Source organism: Calliphora vicina, chromosome 4 (assembly GCF_958450345.1).
Source record: "Calliphora vicina chromosome 4, idCalVici1.1, whole genome shotgun sequence".
Taxonomy (NCBI): Eukaryota; Metazoa; Arthropoda; class Insecta; order Diptera; family Calliphoridae; genus Calliphora; species Calliphora vicina.
This window is the reverse complement of record NC_088783.1, coordinates 6544884-6568323: the sequence shown is the minus strand read 5'-3', so window position 1 is coordinate 6568323 and position 23440 is coordinate 6544884. Positions and strand designations below refer to the sequence as shown.

The 23440-nt window shown below is 28.8% G+C and overlaps 3 protein-coding genes across 3 annotated transcripts; 1 reads left to right on the top strand and 2 right to left on the bottom strand.

Annotated features, from left to right (window-relative positions):
• The first annotated feature begins 7009 nt into the window (after positions 1 to 7009).
• On the top strand, positions 7010 to 16287 carry LOC135958775 (uncharacterized). Its single transcript, XM_065509672.1, has 4 exons — positions 7010 to 7079; positions 15122 to 15279; positions 15541 to 15726; positions 15799 to 16287. The coding sequence occupies exons 2-4, from the start codon at positions 15163 to 15165 to the stop codon at positions 15982 to 15984; spliced, it is 489 nt and encodes a 162-aa protein (XP_065365744.1). The 5' UTR covers positions 7010 to 7079; positions 15122 to 15162; the 3' UTR covers positions 15985 to 16287.
• A 754-nt stretch (positions 16288 to 17041) lies between these two features.
• On the bottom strand, positions 17042 to 17669 carry LOC135956725 (uncharacterized). Its single transcript, XM_065507292.1, has 3 exons — positions 17616 to 17669; positions 17367 to 17550; positions 17042 to 17292 (listed from the first exon to the last, which is right to left on the bottom strand). The coding sequence occupies exons 1-3, from the start codon at positions 17667 to 17669 to the stop codon at positions 17042 to 17044; spliced, it is 489 nt and encodes a 162-aa protein (XP_065363364.1).
• Positions 17670 to 19290: 1621 nt separating this feature from the next.
• On the bottom strand, positions 19291 to 22462 carry Miga (mitoguardin). Its single transcript, XM_065508906.1, has 4 exons — positions 21904 to 22462; positions 20935 to 21840; positions 20550 to 20858; positions 19291 to 20480 (listed from the first exon to the last, which is right to left on the bottom strand). The coding sequence occupies exons 1-4, from the start codon at positions 21976 to 21978 to the stop codon at positions 20172 to 20174; spliced, it is 1599 nt and encodes a 532-aa protein (XP_065364978.1). The 5' UTR covers positions 21979 to 22462; the 3' UTR covers positions 19291 to 20171.
• Positions 22463 to 23440: the final 978 nt, after the last annotated feature.

Here is a 23440-nt window from a genome sequence, read left to right as displayed (position 1 = left end):
CTGGCCTTCAAACCAAAATATCGTCTAATCCCTCATGGAATTCTCAACTTAACCATTTAAACCTGTGGAATTTCACGGCATCTGATTCACGGTTTCTAACTCCTCGTACCTGTACACTTCAATAATACGGAGTATTCTGGTATCTGAAACTCAGGCTCCTGTTAGTTCTGAGAATCTCATCTTATACTATCTCGTGGACTATGGGCTGACCGATGTCTCCTCACCTTTTAGGATAGTTCCGAGCTGTAGTCATAGATAACTGGATCCATCCGGGGATCCATGAGCGGAAATCATATATATATGATTCTTGTGGGAGTTTTTCCCACTGAATTTGAATAGGAACAAGTAAGAGAGCAATATTCGGCTGTGCCGAATCTTATATACCCTTTACCAAATTATACTTCAAAATAAAAATTTTAAATATTTTTAGATAAACAAAATTTTTTTTTTTACATTTTTTTTCGAATTCTTTTTTTAAATTTTTTCTTCAAGTTTTTTTAATTTAAATTTTTTTGTTTTTTAATATTTAGCGAAAGAACCTATGGTGAAAAAAAATTCGGGTTAAAAAATATTTTTTCCGATTTTGACCCATTGTAGATCCAACTTATGGTCTTATATATGTCGTTGCAAAGGTCTTTAAAAAATCGAGGTTGTCCTGGTTTTTTTCCTTATATCTCAGACATTTGTGGACCGATCATTTCGATCTTAAATAGCAACCGATACGGAAGAATTCCGGAGATATTGATGCATGAATCGTGCATGTAAGTTATTTGTGGGCTTCGGAAAGTTGATTTCAACAGACTGTCCGTCTGACATGGCTTAATCGACCCGCTATCTATAAGGATCCAGAATATATATACTTTATATTGTATTTCAACAAATTTTAATAGACACTGCATTATTACACCATCGTTCTAATGTACTTTTGTGTTTTGCGAGCTAACGAAGGAAATTTTCCAAGAAACAAAGTAAAAAATACAAAGTATAACAAAGTTGAATAAACTTTTATGTGATGGTATTAATGGCTAGACTTTAGGACGCCAAAATAAAATATTAAAAAAATGTATACAAACTATACTGTTGACTAACTAATGCAAAAGCAATAGATACTCTGATTAAGGGTGTGTAAAATAAAAGAAACGCTGTACAAATGTATGTATGTACATTTTAAATCATATAAACTAACATGAAATGACTATCGTTTAAAGGATTTTAGCCATAAACTAAAATGTCTTACCAGGATATACTTTAAATCAAGGTTGGTTACCGACTCGAAACGGTTAAAAGGTAACGGTAACGCTAATTTGGATTTTTTTTGGTAACGATAGCTTAGCGATAACGTTATTTTTGTTTATTTCGATAACGGTATTTGCTGGTATTTCTTAAGGTATTTATAGACGGCAATACTGAGTATTAACACGTTTCAAATTTAAAATATTATTGAAATCATTCGGTATGTCAAGAAATCGTTTCGAAAAAACATTTCTTGTTTACACGATAGTATTACGAACATGATATAAAAAATACAAGGCATTTGACAATAAAGGGGATTTGAAGTTTATGTCTAAAACAAAGCTACCATATTCATTAAACTTAATCCGATTTTTGCCTTTATTGAAGTATATTTAAAAATATTTTATTCAAAATATTATTGTGCGTTTATCCAAGGCATTGAGCAGCAACACAATTCTGGCCAAGATTTTCAATTCCTGAGTACCGTTAATATACATAAGTATTTAATTTATGCTTGATTGTGGTTATATCTGCAACTAAATCACAAAGCTGTTTGCCGGAACAAACCTCTTGCACCTCTACGAATAAGAGAACAATTTTACGAATGTACAACCGTATGTGTAATCTCTTAATAAGATTTGAGAGACAATTTCATTGGGACAGCTCACCGATACTTGGTATGATGAATGATACAGTGGAATATTTGACTGTATCATTCAACAGCTGGCTCTGTTGTGGTTATATCTTCTTATCCGCCACCAAAGATTCTAAAATAAACTGCAAAGTCTCCGGCAATGCAATGGAATTGTCCCTTTACGAAGCGCTTTATCTCAATAAACTCCCACAGCCTTGCACACTATCAGCTTGTTCACGCTCTATAGTTTTCAATATAAACTCCTGGAACTTGCCATAATCACGAACATACCGAGCAATAAATGAAAAACGGCATAATTGGTAACACGTTCTTCATAGCGTCTCTCGTCCAGCAAAGGTGTTATGAAGACAAAGCCTATATTGCGTTTCAAAAACGGCTTAAGAACCATAAATAGATAAGCGAAACACACTAAAAGTTCACTCCAATTGATTAGCATCATGACTATTGAGCAAATATATTAATCTATACAGGACACGTTGAAAATAGGGATAAAAGTCTTCTCTCAAATCTCTAGCCAACACAGAAAGTAGTTCCAGTAAAGACTGCAATAACACGTTTGTAGCACAGGCTAGTTTTATAAAAGAAAATCGACCACAAAATCCTTTTGATGCAACAATTAAGGCAACGTTAGAATTTCTATGATAAATTTAAAAACATCCATTTTTTTAAAGTCTGATTGAAAAAGGTATCACTATCTTCGGGCAGCTCTTAATTGTCATGGCCTATGTGATATAAAGGCACACGTCTTAGATTAATCCGTTTTTTATCTATTTTAAATATAAATTGTAGTATTGTGAATTTCATTGAAAATTTCTCGGAGTATTGTAACATTTTTCTAAATGTGGCAACGCTTCACTGAATATTTACAAATAAACTAAACTTCAAAAATCCCCTTTCTTGTCAAAAAAATATAAATGAAACTACCTTGTAATTTTTTTATATCATGATTACAAATATTTTATTTCTTTGTTGATTGATATTTTTCAGCAAACTTTATTTTTATTTTATATTTTCTTGAATTTTTGTTTGCCTATATTTGTATTTATAAAATACATACCCGATACATATGAAAATAAAAAGTTTTTGAATTGTTTTAAACAAATTTTGAATACCGACCGTAAATCAAAAAAATCATTTGTATTTTTTGAAAATCTAATACAAATTTTGTTTAGACGATGAAATTGTATTATGATACTTGAGTTTTTGACAAATATTAATACTCAGTATTGCCGTCTATAAATACCTTTAATGATAATGGTAATTTTGGTCTGACTTAAATTATTAATAAATTTTAGGAAAATAAAAAACTAGCTGTCACGTGTTATTTTCATAATTTAAAATTATTTATAAAATAGCGATAACGGTATTTATTTCGGCAACGGTAGCCAACCTTGCTATATATAAATATTAGAAATTAATTGTAACAAATATTTGAAAATTTACTCAAAGCCATTAGGAGGGTTATTTGTCGATGACACACACTTGTATATTATATGTATGTATAATAAACAATAATTATTTCAGCGATTTGCGGTTTATGCAACTATAAGTTTTTAAAAATAAAATCAACCCTAAACCACATTTGGTGCAATATTTATAAGAAAATTTATAAATAAAATTCTTTATTAAACTATAGAAATATTACTAACAACCTCAAACAAACTGCTAAATTTAATTACATATGATGATTTAATATTTGAAACTATGCTACATTGATATCATCACATACATAGATATTTAAATTCCATATACATATATAAATCATGTTTTTATTAAAAATACAAAACTATATAACAAAACGTGCTATTTTGGATTGAATAATTTCTTTAAAGAAATGTTTTTGTTTATGGCACACCCTGTACCTTTAAAAAGTTAACATTACAAAGCTTTTTTGTTTCAAAAAAACAATAACAATGCCAAATGTCTGTATGTGCAGTTAAACGCCAACAAATTTGGCTCACTCTCCCACCTTAATTTTATAGAATTTCATATAAAACTCAGGCAAACGCAAGTAAACTGAGGAAATATAGTATATAGTAGCTACAGTCAGTGACAAAGAAAAACCACTTAATAAGAAATCAAGGACTTTACTGTAAATATCTTCCAATTAACATGTATAGACAGATTATCTATCTGAAAAAAAAATTCTTTTCTTTTAACATTCAATTTAAATCAAAATTTTTGTTTTTAATCAGATTTTAGGTGCATATTCTCCAGAAATATTTGTATAAATGTTACGAAATTGCTATTAAGGATACCGCTGGAATCAACAAATTACAAAGAGTATAATTTTTAAATTACTTGACGCTTTTATTTGCAATTAAAAAGATTCATGATTATTTAAAGGAAATATGCCAACGTTTTAAAAGGTAAAAACTTAACAATATATGAAGCACTCCGCAATAATGTCACGATAATAACCCAAAACTTTGGGATATTTTAATACTTTTTGCCCCAATTGTACAAGTGAAGCGGGACCAGACAACATTTTCAAATCGCATGAGATTTGTAAAATGCGAAATTTGTTGCTGGATGTTCTGTAACTAGAGTGTCCAATAAACCGGCAAATTCAAAAACCCAGTTTTCGGATTAACGGTTTCGGGTTTAATCATATAAAAAACCCGGTTAACCGGCTTCGGTTTATATAAAATTTTTTAATTCCTAAAGAACATTGAAGGACTATAAGCCAATCGCTCACGAATGGCTCGATCAAGAGAATGAATCGATTTAAAGTTGGCGGCATTTCATTTCAATAAAGATGATGACTACAGTAATCACAAGGACGTACTGATTGGCGCAATGAAAAAATTTTTCCAAGCACTTCTCGCAATTGCTCCCGTCAACAAGCTCAATGAGCAAATTCAATTGGAACTGCCTGGCGAAACAATGAAATACAAATCGATTGACACAGTAATGAACGAAGAACATGTCGTCAATTGTCCTACAGAATTTTTGAATTCATTGCAACCAACCGGAATGCCACCAGATGTATTAACATTGAAGGTTGGATCCGTGCTTTAGTTTTGTCCGACATTGTATATTAAAATCGAGATCGAGATGCAATATAAAACAGATGTTTTCTAAGGGCCAGCAACGCGGACCGGGTTCAGCTAGTTTTTTTTATAAACATTTATTATTTATTATAACAATAGATTATTTATATCATAGGTACTCGGTAACCAATCGGACCAATCGGACCCTGGTGACTTAAATTGTGCGCAAGGTAGGAATACTTATTGTGATTGATCAATATTACTCATACGCCAACATATGCAGATCATGCTAAAAATACATCTATGTATAACTGACAAAAAGCATCAGTTATTGTTGTGGGACTGTGTTTCAGGGCAAGGTATGGTTCCAATTCGTATCATAAAACATACTATGACTGGAATCATATACAGATTCATTTTAGATTATGTTAAATGTATCCATATGCTGAGAAAAATATGAGTTTGGAGATTCCAGCATGACAATGACCCGAAACACGCCTCTAGGGTTGTAACAAAATGATTACAATCCAATGAGGTAGTGTTTTGCAGTGGCCTGCACAATCGCCAGATCTCTATACCACAGAAAACCTATAATAATGTCTGTAATAATGAAACCAAAGTTTCAATTTCTTAAAATCTTTTTTGGATTTTTAATTATTTAAGGTATTTATAGACGGCAGTACTGAGTATTAATATTTTTCAAAATTTCAAGTATCATAATACAATTTCATCGTCTAAACAAAAATTGTATTAGATTTTCAAAAAATACAAATGATTTTTTTGATTTACGGTCGGCATTCCAAAATTTTTTAAAACGGGTATGTATTTTATAAATACAAATAAGGAAAACAAAAATGTCAAGAAAATCTATATATGTATATAAAAATTAAATGGTCCATGTATGTAATGTCATCACGTGAGAACGGCTGGAGCGATTTGGCTGATTTTTTTTATTCGATTCGAAATTTTCAGGAGAGGGTTTGTAAAGAAAAAAAATTTAAATTCCGGGTAAAACTCGTAAATTCTTTTTTTGTGAGTCCAATCTACTGTAATAAAAAGCTCCCTAAAGTATGCAGTACAAATTTAGATATTTTATTTGCAAATAAATAAGAACAGCCTGGTGTGAGTGGGTTGGAGAAACTTGAAGAACTAACATTAGTAAATTCTACCGGGGCGATCAACTAGTATCAAATAAAAATAAAGTTAGCAGAAAAATATCAATCAACAAACAAATAAAATATTTGTAATACTATCGTGTATACAAGAAATGTATTTTTCGAAACGATTTTTTGAAATACCGAATGATTTCAATAATATTTTAAATTTGAAAAGTGTTAATACTCAGTATTGCCGTCTATAAATATCTTTATTAAATATGTATTCGTTTTCAAAACCGAAACCACTTTTAACAAATGTAACCTATTTTTCTGTTGCGCACTGTATATATACAAACATATTTGTATCGGATACTGAAGTAAAAACCAAGTGAGTGAAATGAGTCATTTTCAAAAAAAAGCACAAACAGTAAAAAATGTTATCAATGAAAACACAACCCAAGTGCATTTGTGAGTGTAGGTGAGTGAGACATCACGTCAGTTAGCAAAATAACAAACCAGAGTAACTTTGATTATAGAGAAATTAATCAACATTTTGTTTATAATTAAAACAAAAAAAATTATTGTGTTTCTTAGGGCCAGCTCTCAAGGCCTTATCAAAACCATAAATATACCGGTGTTAAATAAAAATGTAATTAAAAATAAATTTATTGCGTATTTATGTGTGAGAGCAACTTTGTATTTGTTATTATTTTGTATTCTAAACAATTGTTTGTTTGTTTACATGTTCTATTGTAAGAAACAACTTGTTAGCATTTGTGTTGTTTTTTTATTTATACTTTTAATATATGACGTCATTTTCTCTATAAAGAATATCTGAAGAGTACGAGTAATTGTAGAAAGAATGAAGAAAAAAAACAAATCAACTACTGCAAAGTAAATAAATATGTATGTATGTATTCCATTCGCACAAAAGGAGAACACAAAACAAAATAATATTGAAAACGAAATTTGTGCTAAAGAAATTTTTTGGTTTCGATTTCAGTTCAGTTAAAATTTAAACGTACGCGTGTAAAGACGTGCTAAATTAAACGGTTTAACGAAGTTCAAAAATATTATAAAGTTTTTTTTTTTTAAAAAAAAGTAAGAAACATTTATGTCAAAAATAACTACATAAAATTAAAAAAAAATGTGTGAAACTTTGACATATTTCTAAAAGACTGTTTTAAATAATTGTTTTTAATAATTATATTTTTAAATTATAATAAATATTAATAAAAAAAATCAAAATTTTAAAAATAATATTCAAAATTTTATTGTGCGTGGGTGTGGTACTGATTTAAATTTTCTTAATTCTTTTTTTATTTTTACTGTATTTTTATACACAAGTATATTTCTTATTTTTCCAATATTTTCAAATTATAAACACAACATTTTGCTGTTTTTTTTCAAAATTTGTTTTTACTTTTTAGAGCCAAATAAATTTTTCCTACAAATTCATTTAACGTTTTGGAAATTTCGAAATTTTGCCAAAATTCAACAAGTAACATGTGTGTGTATATTTTTATTTATTTAATGTGGGCTACTACTGTAGTATTTCAATATTTCTGTGCCTTATACGATGATCTCATTTTATAAATAAATAATTGTGTTTGTATGTATACAATAATCATACTCCTCGTCTACTTATTATAATTATTTGGTTAAATGCTGCTCAACAATTCAATGATCAATAACTACTTTATTATTTCAAAATACCTAGTACATTTTGAAAAATTAGTTTTTAAGCAAAAAAATATTGAATTTTTCATGGTTTACTAGGCGTATGACGAATATATATAAATTAAGGTTTATGCGACTACATGTCATTATTGTGAATAATTGGCAATAGAATGGATATTTACATATTTGTTGAAATTTGAATTTGTTTAATAAGTTTTTGTGATTTTGTTTTCAATTTTAAACAAGTTTTTGTTTTGCTGCCAAATGAATGATTTAAGTTTAGTTTTATTTTATGCAGCTAAACTAGGGTTCCTAATTTCCCGAACAGAAATTATTTCCTGTAATTCCCAGAATAATTCCCAGTAACATTTTTCAAATAATCGGTGAAAATTCAATAAAAAGATTTAAGAATTCCAAATAAGATAACTCTAGATACAATGCCTAATTCATTTCAATTTTCAAATCAGAATGTATGTAATGATTATCCTTAGAAGTATTAAAATTTCAATTTGTATTAAGTCTACCTACTAAAAATTTAACTTTCCTTACTTTGTGGTTTCGAAAAAGAAAATGTAGAAATTACAAACGGAGTGACCAACTTATATATACCCTTGACACTCATGATGTAGGGTGTAATTAAATCAACTCCTGAATTTGTAGGGGTTGCTTTGTCTTTTAAAAGCATTATAATTTGTATGGAAAACAAACAAAAAAATTTATGTTTTGTTTTTGATATAAAAAATATCATTGGCGCCGGGATTTAGAAAATGATGCTCTAAAAGTACTTTTAATCGGTTAAGTATCAATACAGCTCAAATTTCAGTGACACATTATTTTTGAGTTTGGCTTCATTTATAAGTTAAAGATAAACACTCCGCCTGAAACAGTTTAAATCAAGTTTAAAAGCAAAGTTTTGAAAGAATTAATTCTTAATACAATTTTAAAAATTAAATGAAAGTTTTTTTCTTAATCATTCCATTAAAAAAATTCCTTACGAATTAAATCCTAGGTATAATTCCTTTGACATTTCATTATTTATAGAATTAATTCCTTATTGAGTCATTCCGGTTTTCTTGAAATCAAATCCATAGAGAAAACACATAGAGCGGAAACTCTCCTGTCAAAGACCTAACTCAGTTGTCAAAAACCTAAGTGGTGAGAATGTATTAGTAAAAAAAACTATGTGAAAACAAAAACAACACTCGTATGTGTAACTTTTTTGAGTAATTTTTTTGTTTAAGTTTTTTTCGAGTTTCCGCTCTATGTTCTCTATGATCAAATCCATTACAAAATAGCTTTAATGCTATTTTTAATTTATTAATTTTATGATTAAAAACAAATTGAATGAAAAAAAAACAGTTGCCCAATTCACAATTGGTGTCGTAGCGTTGTATCGTTGTATGTCGTAATTTTTTTTATTAATGTTTTGTTTTTGTTTCGAAAAAATTGTTTGAAAAATATTTATGACATACAATGCTACAACACTACGACATCAGTTGTGAATTGGGCAAGTTTAAATTTAATTTGGATTAGATTTGAATTGACAAAAAATTAATCTTTTAAAGTTTAAATGAATAATTTAACAATGAATGATTACTATTTAAATAAAAGCTGCCAGTTTTTAATTCCGAATTAAGATTTTAGTCAATTAATTAATTACACCTATCGGCAATAACATGTGAAATTTATGTTCCCATTAAATATCCATTTCCTTCGAAGGGAAAATTGCTAGTGTGATATTCCCATTAACTTTTCATTCACAATAGTTGATTTTGTTCATAATAGCTGTTTATTGTTTACAAAATTCCATCTTAAAATTTCACAACCAGGGGAATTATTTCACGTGAACAAAGTTTATGAACGAAAACATATTTCATGTGAAATATTGAATCTCCATAGGGGTGATTGATTCGCGATAGGGGTGAATATCCAAAAAAGTTACATATATACATATATCTTAGCATCCAATAAAAACTGTTCTCTTAAAAAACCCTTTTTAACTGAAGATGAAAAACAGGATTAATGGAGTTCGGAAATTAATAGTACATTTCGCACACCCAGTTCAAAAGTGACACAACTCGAAATTTTAATTTTTCAGAAATCGAAAATTAATATATACCAATTGAAACATAATGAAAGACATTAGTGTTTTTTTTAGCAACAGTTAACAACAATAGAATGCACTGATATTTTTTGTATAGATAAACAAGTGTTTATCTATTTAGAGCTTAAACTATGTTTATATAACCCGAACAATTAATTTTGAGTTGTGTCACTTTTGAACTGGGTGTGCGATTTGAAAGGTTTTGGTTTGTTTCGGATTAGTTCAAATAATGATTTATTTTGGCAGAATATTAGGTTTTGTTAGGTTTCGGCCTGAAAAACCTGGTTGACAGTGATTACCTCGGAAATACTGACCAATAATTTCGCAAAATCCGCAACAAACTGTTACTTGTTGTGGATGCACCTGGTGAACATTTTTACTGCCAGAGACTGTGAACATTGTGACCACTGTTGCCATATAATTTTGGTATAAAATCGTCAAAATTGGACTAAAAAATCGTCAAAATCGGCAAAATATTTTTGAAATCGTCAAGAAATCGGAAAACATTAAAATACCTTGTTTTTTGCGAAATTTTAGAAATAACTAACAGTTCAATAAAGAATCCACATATTAAAAGAATTAATGTTATAAAATAGGTGTTATATAATAAGAATTATTTAATATTTGTATATAAAAATTAAATGCACACTCTTCAATATGAGTGGCAAGGGTATATATAAGTTTATCATACCGTTTGTATTTTATATACATATATTCGCTATCCTAATAAATAGAGTATTCGATATTTCGATGTTCGTTGAAATAAACTTTCCGAAGGTCCAAAATAACTTACAGTATGAATGGTATAACAATATTTCAGGTATTGTTCTGGATCTAAATAAAATCTGGAAGATCTGGAAGCCGATCTGAGGCTGAAATATTTGCAAAAAGCTTTTTCAAATGTCATGTACATATATAAACAATTTAGAAACGTTTAGAACGTATACGAAATTCGGACCAACAATGTGTCAATTTCGGGAAAATCAAGTATCAGGCTTAACCCTCCGTTAGTCGCAATCATTTTTAATCGAGACTGGTCGTAATGTATCAAATTGATATCAATAAAAGAATGGCGCGTTTGAAAATAATCTCTTCACTTTTTATTTCGAAAACATAAAAACTATATTAAATTCAAAGTATTTAAAAGAATAATAAAAATAAAATTGCAGTATAAATATATTTTTATCAAAAAATAGCTTAAAACTTAGGGTATTTAAAAAAATTTACAATAGAAAAATTGTGCCTGTATCAACTAGATTAGATGCGAGTAACGGAGGGTTAATTAATTTTAATAATTCCTTAGTATAGGTTTATAGAAATCCTTCAAGTAGCTGTTATAAACATTGGCGGACGACTAAAATTAAAAATTTCAAAAAATTGTTCAAAAAACATTTTACATTTTGATTCACTAAATTATTAAAATCAAGTAATTTAAGCTCTTTAAATTCGGATTCTATTTTTATATATGGTCTTCTTTCTTACAAAAACAATTACGGTTCAATTTGTATTCATTATATAATAGTTAATTAAAAGATTATATGAAAAACTTGATGTAAAAATTGACTTTTCAGAAAATCTTCATTTTGAGTACCTAAATCGGCAAATCGCACTTTGCCATTTTTCAAAATGCCGATAAATCGGCAAATCTGGCAACAATGATTGTGACCTGTCCTAATTGGAAAACTGTTTATAAAACTCAATATATTATGTGGTATTCCATAATTATTATTCTTCTTGAGACATTTTTTACAAATTCAAAACTTGTAAAAAAATGGATCGGAGCAATAGTTTACAAGAAATATACATTTTATTTCATATTATTGGTATGTATGAAAAAATTTTATAATTTTTTATAAAAAATGTTAAACAGTTTATTTACACTAAATATTAGAAACAAGTTTAAAAGCCCTTTATATTTTTCCCCTTAATTTATATTGTTCAGTCAGGTAAAACATTTTAGGTTTGTTTTAATTTGAACTAAAACTTGGAATTTTAAACCTCAAATTAAATATCACATCATCGATAACAAGCAAGAAAGAAAAAAAAAACAGGAAATAACCAAAATTGTTACTTTATACCTTTGAAATACTTAAAAATCACTGATAAAAATGAAAACAAACGCACCCTCTTAAAAAAGTTGATGTTATTGTTGTGTTTTTTGAAATCTTGGAATTTATTTTAAATCATGTAAAATTAAAATTTAAACGATCAAAAAGAAACCATAGAATACAGCAACAAATAAAGAATATATGAATAATTCACTTAAATGACATCATATTAGTACTTATGTACATTTATTTTAAGATAAACTAACCAAATAAATAGTAAATATAATTTATAAGCAAATAATTTAAATAATACATAAATAAATTTATTTTTAAATATAATCAAATTCCAAATTTGTTTGCTTTGTTGTGTTCATTGAATGAACTGGAATTTTAACTGGAATCCCGAATTAATAAATAAAATGAAATGTATAAGACCGGAAATTTAAAAAAAGACATATTTATTGAGTTTTAAACTGCTTATTACTTGTTGTTTAAGACAGTTTTAAACTTGCTCTTTTAAATTCAAAAATACAATAAAAATTTGTTTATAATTTTTTTTTAATTTTCAGTATAATATAAAATTAAAGCGAAGTTTTTATTAAGACGTCATTGTTTGTTTAGATTCCAAAATAAATTAATAAATTCTAAAAACCAAATTTTTAGTTTTCGCCTTATTTTTGGCAAATATTAATAAATGGACATACATATGTATACACATACATAATAGTATTAGTATTATTATTAATTATGGCTTGAAAAGTACTTAGTTAAATATTTATAATAAATAATTGGCTATTAACCAATAAATATTTAATTTAAACATTTTTGCCATTTAACAATTCTCAACACATTTGAATGCCTTACGAGCAATTAAAACTTGGACATAGTATTATAAATAATAAAATAAAAACAACATAAATCATTTAATATAAAAAATAATTCCAATAAATAGAAAAACATTGATCATGAACCAATTTTATTGTAATAAAACACTTAAGAAAGCAAAAGAGGGGAAGATTTCTTCAGAGTACTTCAAATTGTTCTACATATTTGTATTGATAAGAAACTTATTTTTGTTGTGTTTAAAATTATAAACATCTTGTATGATTTTAAACATCTGTTAGATAAAAATAATTAGAGCAATTATAAGAAATTTACATCACAGATTTGAAAAAAAAAATAAATATCAAAAAGTACCATTAGAAGCTAAATAATTGTCCCTAAGTAGCATACATTTTTACATATGTTCCTAAATTCATGTTGAAAGTTCCTAAATTTGTTAAAATATTGAGGGAAACGTACAGACAGAATTTCAGATCTATAGCTTTATATTCATTTTTCTAATAACATCGATAGTCCTACTATTTATATATCACAGTGCAACACGAAAAAAATAACCATATACGGACACAACTACGAGATAAAAGACAAAAAAAAGACCCGTGTATTCCAGTTTTGCCCAAGTCATGCCCTTTTTTATGGGACCCCAAATCATCAAACCAGTCATCATTTTCTCAGGCTCATATCTTGCAAACAATTCGGAATTTTGATTTACTCTCTGAGGCAAAGTTGTAGCCCTTGTCATAAAGAACATATAAAATCAAAAAACTTCATCATCAAAATCGCAAAAAACTTTAAAAAAATTGATTTTTTTTACCTTTTTTCCACTGTTCAGGTCCATAGGTAGTAAACCGTTGAAAATTCATGAAAACAATCAACTACAAAAATGTGCCTAAGATCTCAATAAACAACTTTCTAGAACGAATGATTCTTAACACCGTTTAGGTAGGTCAATATAAAGGAATTAAGTGTTTTGGGCCATAAACTATTAAATTATTATAAACTAAAGCATACTTTTAGGCAGCTTTAAAAAATTATTGTTCTTGAAGATGAAGTTTTTTTGATCCTATATTTTTATTTTTTAGATATGGGTCTGAGAAACTGATCACTTTTTTTGCTAAAATGACACCGAGGCCCCAAATCTTTGGGGGCCCATAAAAAACAAGTGCATGACTTTGGGCAAAACTGGGAGACACGGGTAATTTTTTTTGGTCTTTTATCACGTATGGTGTCCGTATATGGTTATATTTCCATGACTCAAAAAATTACACACAGTGTATTTAAACAGACTTTTTTTAAATATTCGTTTTGTTTTCACACAATTATAAACAATATGTCCAATTCACCTGTTTACAAAATATTCTGCCAAATGAAATAAACATAAAAATCGCCTCAATATTAAGTGACCTCCCCGGAAAAGCCGTAAAATAAACAACATTAAACAGAATTGTAAAACAAAAAAGTCTTAATTAATTTCATTACAACAACAACAATTCGTATAAATATATGTATACATACATAAATAAAATCAACACTTAAATATTTAAATTTTAAAAAATAGCATTGAATTTAATGACGTCATAGGAAATATTTGCCATACTGTATAAGGCACACATATACCCTCGAAAAATTTTGACATTTCGGAAAAATATTCAAAGTTAATTTTAGTGTGACCGAGTTGTATTTGGTTGTAGGAATGTTTGAGTTTGTGGATATATGTGTGGATGACACTAGAAATACATTTAAATGTCAAAGGAAAGAAAAAAAAAGAATATGATTTTCAAACAAAATGTTTTCCATCAAACTTTTATCAGTTAAGATTTTGAATTGAAAAATACTTTTATTTGAATATGGGCACAGTGGCTCAGAAGAATGAATAGAAGAAACTAATTACAAAACAAATATTTTTGATCATAAAAAGAGAAAGAATTACATTTAGAATAACGGAAACGGTATTTTAAAGTAATCGTCATCAATATTTAATAACAGATAACTGTAGTTTAATCTTAACATTACCCCACCTTGATTAACTGGAGCTTTTTAACTAAACCGCCAGTTTGTTAATTTATTTTTTTTTTTTCATTACAAAATGTTTAACGCAAATTCTAATTTCTCTATTTGTAATGTTCCACTGTTGCTCATTTATGACGCATACGATTTTGTATAAAATTTAAACACATTTTTTTTTCTTATTTATGTATTTAAAATATTGAAAAATAACAAGTAAATTTTATATTTATACGAATGACTGACTGCCTGACTGACTGACTGGTCGTTCCAATGAACTAGAATAATGATGATGATGTTGTGTTTTCAATGAAATTTATTAAAACATGTTTGCCTTGAGAAATTACAAATACATATTTTTTTTACTTAATTATTAAAAGCTATATTAAACGGTGACCTACATATTTCTGGATACAAATAATAATTTTTAATATAAACAAATATTTTTTTATTGTTCATTACAGATTTCTTATTGCAACCCCTTTAACCTAAAAATCTCTTCAAAATGTCCCACTCTGTAACCATTACCCGCACCACCACCAGCACCACTAACACTTCCTATATTGTGTTGAATACTGGTTATTTGAAAAGCTTTTCGGGTCTGCTTAAATTATTCGAATTGGTAAGTTTTCGCTTTATTTCTAATTCTAAATAAATATGAAGGATTCAAACGGTCTGCTTTTAGATCGTATTGTCATAATGTTCTAAAATATTATTTTAGTTTAAACTAAAAAAGTTCCAGACTAATAAGACTTTTTGAACAACAATTTGTTTAAACTAAAATAATATTTTAGGACATTATGACAATACGATCTAAAAGCAGACCGTTTGAATACCCCAATAGTTTATTTTATTGTAAAATTGCTTTATTTATTATTTTCAGCTGATTGGTGGTGCCATGGTTGGCATTTTCAGTTATTACCAAACAAATGGTGCCTGTTGGAATGGCATCGATGGTGTGGTCTTTGCCTTTTTAATGTCGGTGACATTTATGATTGGCACATTCTGTCTACTGTTGTCGTGCTTAACATCACTGAGCACGGGAGGAATTATATCAAAAACTATTTATGTAAGTTTTGTTACACTAGCTGAGGAAATATTTGTTTAATAATCATAATAATCCCTTTTTGTTTCTTTACAGGAACTAATTTATCACAGTGTAGCTGCCATTTTACTGCTGATCTGTTCCACTATTTTGATCATTTCGGTGAGCGACAGATACAGAAAACATGACGCCTACATGGCTGCTGCCGTCATGGGTTTAGTGAACAGTGTTCTGTACTTTATTAGTGCCTTCTTGGCCCACCGATCTTATCGTGGCATTTAAATGAACAACCAAAACGATCCAAATACAAATTTAATTAAGGTGTTCCAAATAATTACTACTATTTACTTACTTGATATTAAAATGAATTCAATCCTCTCCTTTTGGAAAATGTCAAATTCTTGAGAATTTTATATTGAAAAGTTCGAATTACAAACATAAAGTGTTTTTTTTTTTTATTTGAAATGTATTTATATATTTTTTATATATTTAATTTTATAATACTGTCTTTATATTGTATGTGTTTAAGTAAAACAACAAGTTATTTTAATAATTAAAATAAATGAAAAAAAAAAATTAAGAAAATTTGGAAACTTTCTCAGTGACTCTCGTAGATTCTCAAAATTCCTTAAAAAATTCTAATACGATCTAGCTACGTCTAGAGTGAGGTCCAAGGTGGTAATTTTGGATGTTCATTATAAATGTTTGGTATTAAAAATTAGCCTAAACGGCTATTATTGATATTCTAGTATTTTATTGAAAAAATACAGATTGTAAAATTTCCTAGAAAATAAAAGGTGCCAGTTTACTCCTACCAAAGAAGTTCTTATGTGTGCGGAAAACATGACGATGTTCATAGTTTTCTTTGTTTTTTAAATGGCGGTCTTTTTGTATGAAAATGACATATGATGAAAATGACTTGACAAATATTTATCAAATATTGTTGTCAAGACAAAGTTGTCTGAGCAAAAGCACTAAGTCTGCTTTTACACACAGCAAATTTACTTGAAGCAAGTCTCGTCGATTCCCTTTTAAACTTGATCGTCTGTTTACACACAGCAAGTCTGTGTCCAATTTTGTATGTCAAAATCATATACATAGACGCCATAGTGAAAATAAGAAAACAAAAGAGAATTGGAGAGACTTGCCAGTACAAGCAAGTGTGTACCCCCTTCTATATTCTTGCCACTCTCTGTAAAAGCAGACTAACAATTTTGTCATAATGAAGCAATAATACTAATAAATGGACACTATACCTGATAATTTTTTATCTAGACAACCATTTTGAAGTTTATCATGATAAAAATTTATCAGGTATAACCAGGGGTTTATGATTCCTCTACACTTGATTTTGTTTTTTCTTCTTCAATAAATGAACCACACGAAAACGTATAAAATTAACATTAAAACCAATAATAACGCCAGATAAAGTCAATAAAAGCAAAACAATATAAAAACTCATTTGCATACGCTCGATTTCGTCGAAAAATATCTGCTGATCGAAATAACCCCAAACTAAAGGGCCATAATTGGCTTTATATGAAAAGTGAGTAGCAACTAATAGAACATTTAAAACAATATAGACCAGGACTTTCTGAAAGTGGAAATGCAATTAAAATGTTTCTAAATATGGAAATACATACATATGTATGTATTTAAATAACTTACATGTACCCGATTTAACATTCTTGTAATTTTAACATTTGAATACCAAAACCAAGTGCCACAAGCATTAAAGTAGCAAATAAAACTGAGAGAAATGCAAATGCAGTGATGTTTAAATAGTGACAGGTCCAGTAATTTCTCATCATAGAAATCGGTTAGAAAATAGTTGTACAAACTCAAGCTCTGCAATTTTAAATGTAAACATTAATTTTAAAATAGTTTTATGTTTTCTGGGAACCTCTATATACCCCCACTATGATTTCGGCAATAGCTAGCAACTCTTTGATGCTCAAAAATTTCATGATGACTTTAGCGTTTGACAATAGGATATTTTGCAATCTGTATTTTTCAATAACAGTTTTGTTTTAATTTTCTTTTAAAATACTAAAATGTCAATAAAAGTTACACTGTACTCAAAAATATTTTAAGCCTCATTTATGTGTTTGTTTTCTTAAAAAAAAAGTTACCTTAATATACAGGTAAGATTTGTTGGCTAAATAGGATATATGTATGTATGAACGGACCATTTATCGAAATAAACGAAAATCTAGGCTTCCAAAAAAAAAAAAACACGAGTTAGGGCCATTCTATATAAACCTTTAGGAAATTTCCCAATGGATGATAAAACTTTTTGGTTGACCAACGATTTTTTGTTTAGTTAATTAATTGCTTACAAGATCCCCCAAGTCAAAGCCATAATATTTCATAATATTAATAAACGTTTGTTTTATTCAAGATGTAGTAGTAAATTTTTTACTTACAATTTTATGTGTATTTGCTAAACGAAAATGTTCCTTGTTTGATGCAATTATTTAAAAATTTTAAATTAACCTTCGCTTTACCACATTCGGGTGACCACATCGTTTTTATTGGATTAATATTTTTTTAATTTTGTTTCGATTTAAATGAAATTTGTATTCACTGAACAAATTTTAGAGTTCTATAGAATTTAATAGAAACATTTTAAACTTTTTATAAGGTTTTTTCACTTTTTTAAAATTTCGTTCGTGGCATATATTTATAGAAGTTTAGTGTCACCCGGGTGGGTATTGGTAAACCATGAACATAAAAAACCTTTGTTAAAGCGAAGGTTAAAGTACTACCAATTTGTATTACATTTATTACACGGAAATATGATTTGGTGAAAAGCTGTACTTAGCAAAGCCGCGTAGCACATAGCAATTTATAAATTGGTAGCACACAAATTCAAATATAACAAGTGCTGCCCAGTCTTTTTCATACCTTTCGTTTGTGACTTCACTAAAAAGAAACCAGATTTATTTTAGCATTCACATCTTCTGATTTCCGTTTAACAAATTTATTATTACAATTTGGCAGCACTTGTCTATTGTGCTTGTTCTTTTTCTTATTAGAGCTCTCTTCTACTCTCTGTTTACAGTTTGTATTCGCCGGTTGTTTTAATTTCGTAAAAATGGTTCGTAAACAATTAATAAAATAAACAAATTAGTGCATATTAAACTTTATTTTATGAATTTCTTAAAGATAATAGAGTTATTAATTGATAGCTATGAAATTATTGTACAATTAATGAATGCAACAAGTGGGCAACCGATTTTCTAAGCGACATTCTCTTTATGAAAATTTTCTTCCACTTGTTGTTGTTCAGGCCACAAGACTTGTTGAATTTTGTTAGAAATTCGCGGGAAATTCGTGTGGCAAGTTAATGGGAAATAAAATTTTAAAAATAAATATAAAATATGTCTGTTTTGCATAAAGTGTGAGTGTTCTAATTCTTGAAAATTACTACTGCAAACTATTTTCCCTGACAGTCTTCAAATCATTTCATCGGTAAGGTAAGTCTGACTTCATTTCAGCATTAATTCATTGTGCCATAAAACATTTCAAACAAAAACCAACACATTTCTATAGAATTTATTATTATTGATAACTTTGTGTAATTCCTTTTCTTCTTTGCTTTAAAGTATACTTTATTTACAAAATATTTTAATTATAATTGCAGATAATTTTAATATATTTTTTTAAAGATAGATAGTCTATAAAGATTCTACTTAGTATTTTTCTAAAGTTCTTGTTTAAAAACCAAATCAATTACAATTTGGAAAAAAAAATCAATAATTTTAATTAAAAAAACTTTAATTTTCTAATAGTTATAAATCTTAATACTAAAAAAGAAGTACTGGTCAAATTCTATATAATTATGACGTATTAAAATTAATAATAATAAAAAATAACAATTGCCAACTTATTTGTACTAGTTAAACGAGTTTAATGTTTGCAGTTAAAAAATTAACAATATCAAAGTAATATTATGTTTATTAAATGTTCAAAATTCAAGCATTTAATATAAAATATTTTACATTTTTCAATATCCAACATTAGTCAACAATATTATCAAAAATATTAATAAAAGTAAGGAAACTAATTAGTAAAAGAAAAAAAAATAGGAAAACTATATTTATAAATTTGTGTTTTCTGTTTATGTAAAGCTATTTATTAGTAATATATTAATTATTTAATTGTATATAAGGGCACCTTATAATGAAACAAGAACTAAACATTTAAATGCAGACAATTTTTAAAAATAAAAAATTAACTACAAAATTATACATAGGCATGTAAACGAATAATAGTACCAATTAGTGAAATCTCTGCCACTCTTAGCTAATGAACACGCGGATTAAACATAAATGTTGTAAGATTTTTTTTTGTTTTTCAAAAACAAATGGAATATTTCTCTTGGCAATAGTTTTTCAAATATGTTGTTAAAATTATAAAACAAAAAAAATAAGGAAGTTTGCTTGCTTGCTCTAATTTTTGTTTATCTATTGGCTAAATTTAACACTTATATTATTTACTCTAGTTTTCATATGATCTAATATATCTTGCGAGAATTCCTCCAATGTTGTATAATGACTCTTTTGGAAACTGAAAATGTCGGCCAAGAAGCCCAACATTTGATCTCTAAAATAGTGGCAAATGTCTTTCAAGTTTTCATCGGGTCCAAAGAAACCCCAAGCCATTAAAGGGGACAATTGTTCGGAAATTACATAAAAATGTGACATAAAACCATCGGGAAACTTAAGCATACGTTTTTTAGCCTTCAAAACTGACCATACAGCTGTGGTTAGAGCCTAAAAGAAAATACATGAAATACAAATGTAATGTACAATACATAATGTATGATGTCAAAACAAACTTACTGTTTCTTTAAAACCATTGGATAAAAATCGATTTTGTACCACTGCTATAACACTTCCCGGTGGTGCATCTAAATCTCTAAATGAATCCAATATTATGAAATCCAGACAGATGTCATAGAATGTCATGGCTTTAACATTGCGCTGCTCCAATTCTTTTTGTATTTCATTCCAATTAGAGGGTTCTTGCAAATAATTAATGAAATCCTCATAACCCACCAAAAACTCTTTGGTGTCTTTATCACCCAAACACAGTAAATCAGTAAGGATTTGACGCCCGGTATCAATGACCCATTGGCCAATAGCTGGATCCTAAAATTAAAGCATACATTAGAAAAATATATATAAATTAATTAATTTAATCAATAGTAAATTTGTTCGTCCTTACCTTAAACAAATATTGAAATGCCAAACGCACACAATGCAATTTAGCCAAATATTCCGTTTCGTTGGAACAATGCACCAGCTCACAGCGTATAGTGCGACATGGTATGGGTGATTCTTCGTGTTGTTTTAAAGCCGCCTGATACAATGGGAACTCTTCATATTCGGTATCGGCAAAACTATCAAATTCCCTCAAATCTGCCACTTGATCTAAGGCGGAAGCAAAACTTTCGGCTGAATCGAAATTGGGATCAGAGCCAGTACGACTCATACTGTTAGAACGTTGTGAATGCCTATCGTCGTCGGCCACATCTTCTAGAGCACGCCAATTATCCTCTTCGGCCTCTTCTATGGACGGTTCGTCGCGAAACAATACCGAACGCTGATCCAGAAACAGTAATTCACTTTGTTCCTGCAAAGTGTAGGCCATATCCAGTAGATTCTGGATTTCCCTACAAAACTCCGATTCCTCGGCGGTTGTGAGAATGGCGGGTACACCGCCTGGTGAATAGTGGGCTGCTAAGGCATCTTCCCAGAAATTTATAACGGTATCTAAGGCTTCCATGCCCATGACACCCAATTGTTGGGCTGTCAGTTGTGTTGTTATTATACCGGGTTGGCCTTGATTAGAAGATGAAACAAGAGCACCAGCACCTATAGAACCACTGGCCATCGACATACGATCAGACTGGGAATATGCAATGGTGGAACCCACGGGGCTGCCAGATCGGGCAGAAGCTTTAGAGCCTGCTATAGAAATCATATCATTGGGACTACGCATGCTGTTGCGGGTACGTCTCCCGGTATATTTGCGAGCACGTCGTGGAGGACGTGGTGGCTTTCTACGACGCAAGTAACGAGACATAACTCCCAAAAGCGCCACACCAGCCGCAATTGACATTATGACCACCTAATTTATGGAAACAATTTTATTTAAATAAAAACCTCATTTGAAATTTCTTATTTTGCTTACCTTTTGTGTGGTGGACATACGTGCGGGAAAAATACGCAAATCGGACCATCTCATCGGTACTAAGCCACCCAACATGTTCTCAGATTATTAAATCTGTCCCCGAAAATGCCTTTAAGAACTGTACTTATTCAGTAATTTGATTATAATTTGTCAGCTTCTTATCACCAATTCCTACATTTTTTTCTCAAAAAGACACAAATTTCCACTTATTTTTAGGTTAGTTTGGATATGGGGCTGCTCTAGAGATCAACCGTTTAATGAACTCGTATGATTTTCTTATTATTTTGTATTTTTTCTTTTCACTTCACTTTTCTCGCCTACAAGTAGCGCCACTGCTTTGATTTATACACAAAATTATTTTATCTATATAATCTTTTATTTATAAATTTGTTGTTTTTGTTTTCACTAAACGTTGATTTTTGTCTGTGACCTTTTTCCGGTTGAGTTTTTTTTGGCTTGCATTATCTTCTTTATTGTTATTCTATGAGGATTATAGTTTAATTTTCATGTTTTAAATGAAAATTATTATATCCAGTTTTCACTATTGAAATTTAATTCGTTAAATAAATAATAAAAATCAATTGCATCACAGAGATGAACAAATTATGAAGAGAAACACAACCACAACAGACGAGGAAAATGTGTAAAAAAACACGTTTGACACACACACACAGCAGAGTGTTGCCACATGGTTTTGTTTTGGTAGTGAAATGTCAACATGTACAGTGGATAGCAAATGGCGCCAAGCGTGTGGCCGATGGTTATGTGGCGTCTACAACGTGTTTAGTAAAGGTATAAATCAAACAAAAAAATAGTTACGGAAATATAAACTGTTACTGGGATTTTGATTTGTTCTATTTTGCTTTTTGTAATTATTTTATGAAGTGCATACAGCAAAGCAATTACATTTTAATTTTTCGGTAATTATTCAAAACGGTTAACCTGTTTTTTCGGTTTGTAGAACCAATCGGTTTCGAATATTTTATATTTACGACTTATATTTATTATTGAAAACGATATTGTCATAATATAGTTCTCAAATATTTTCCTTCCAATAAAATAAATCAATGAACCACAAACATTTCAACAAAAATTTAAAATTGAAAAATAATTTAAACTAAAATAAATTATTTAAAACATTATTTGATCTAAACTGTGGGTAGGTAATAAACACGTGAACGTTTTCTTCAATTTTATAGTGATATGATCTGTATGCAATATTTGCATGAATGATATGAAAATATATATGATATGTTATTTTTCCTTTCCAGGTTTTTGTGTTATTTTAGCAAAATATGTAGTACTAGCTGACCCGGTGCGCTTCGCCACCCCAATTAGAAGAAAGAAATAGTAATATCAAGTCTCACTTTGTGAATCTAATTGTAAATGTCTAATTTCATATTTCTGGGTCCATTATTATAGAAAATGCAAAATGTGTTCCTAATTTTAAATTTTTAGGTTTATTATTATAAAATATTCAAAAAGTACCATTGCAATAAGGAAATAGTACCATTGATTATCACTTTTAAATTCGCAT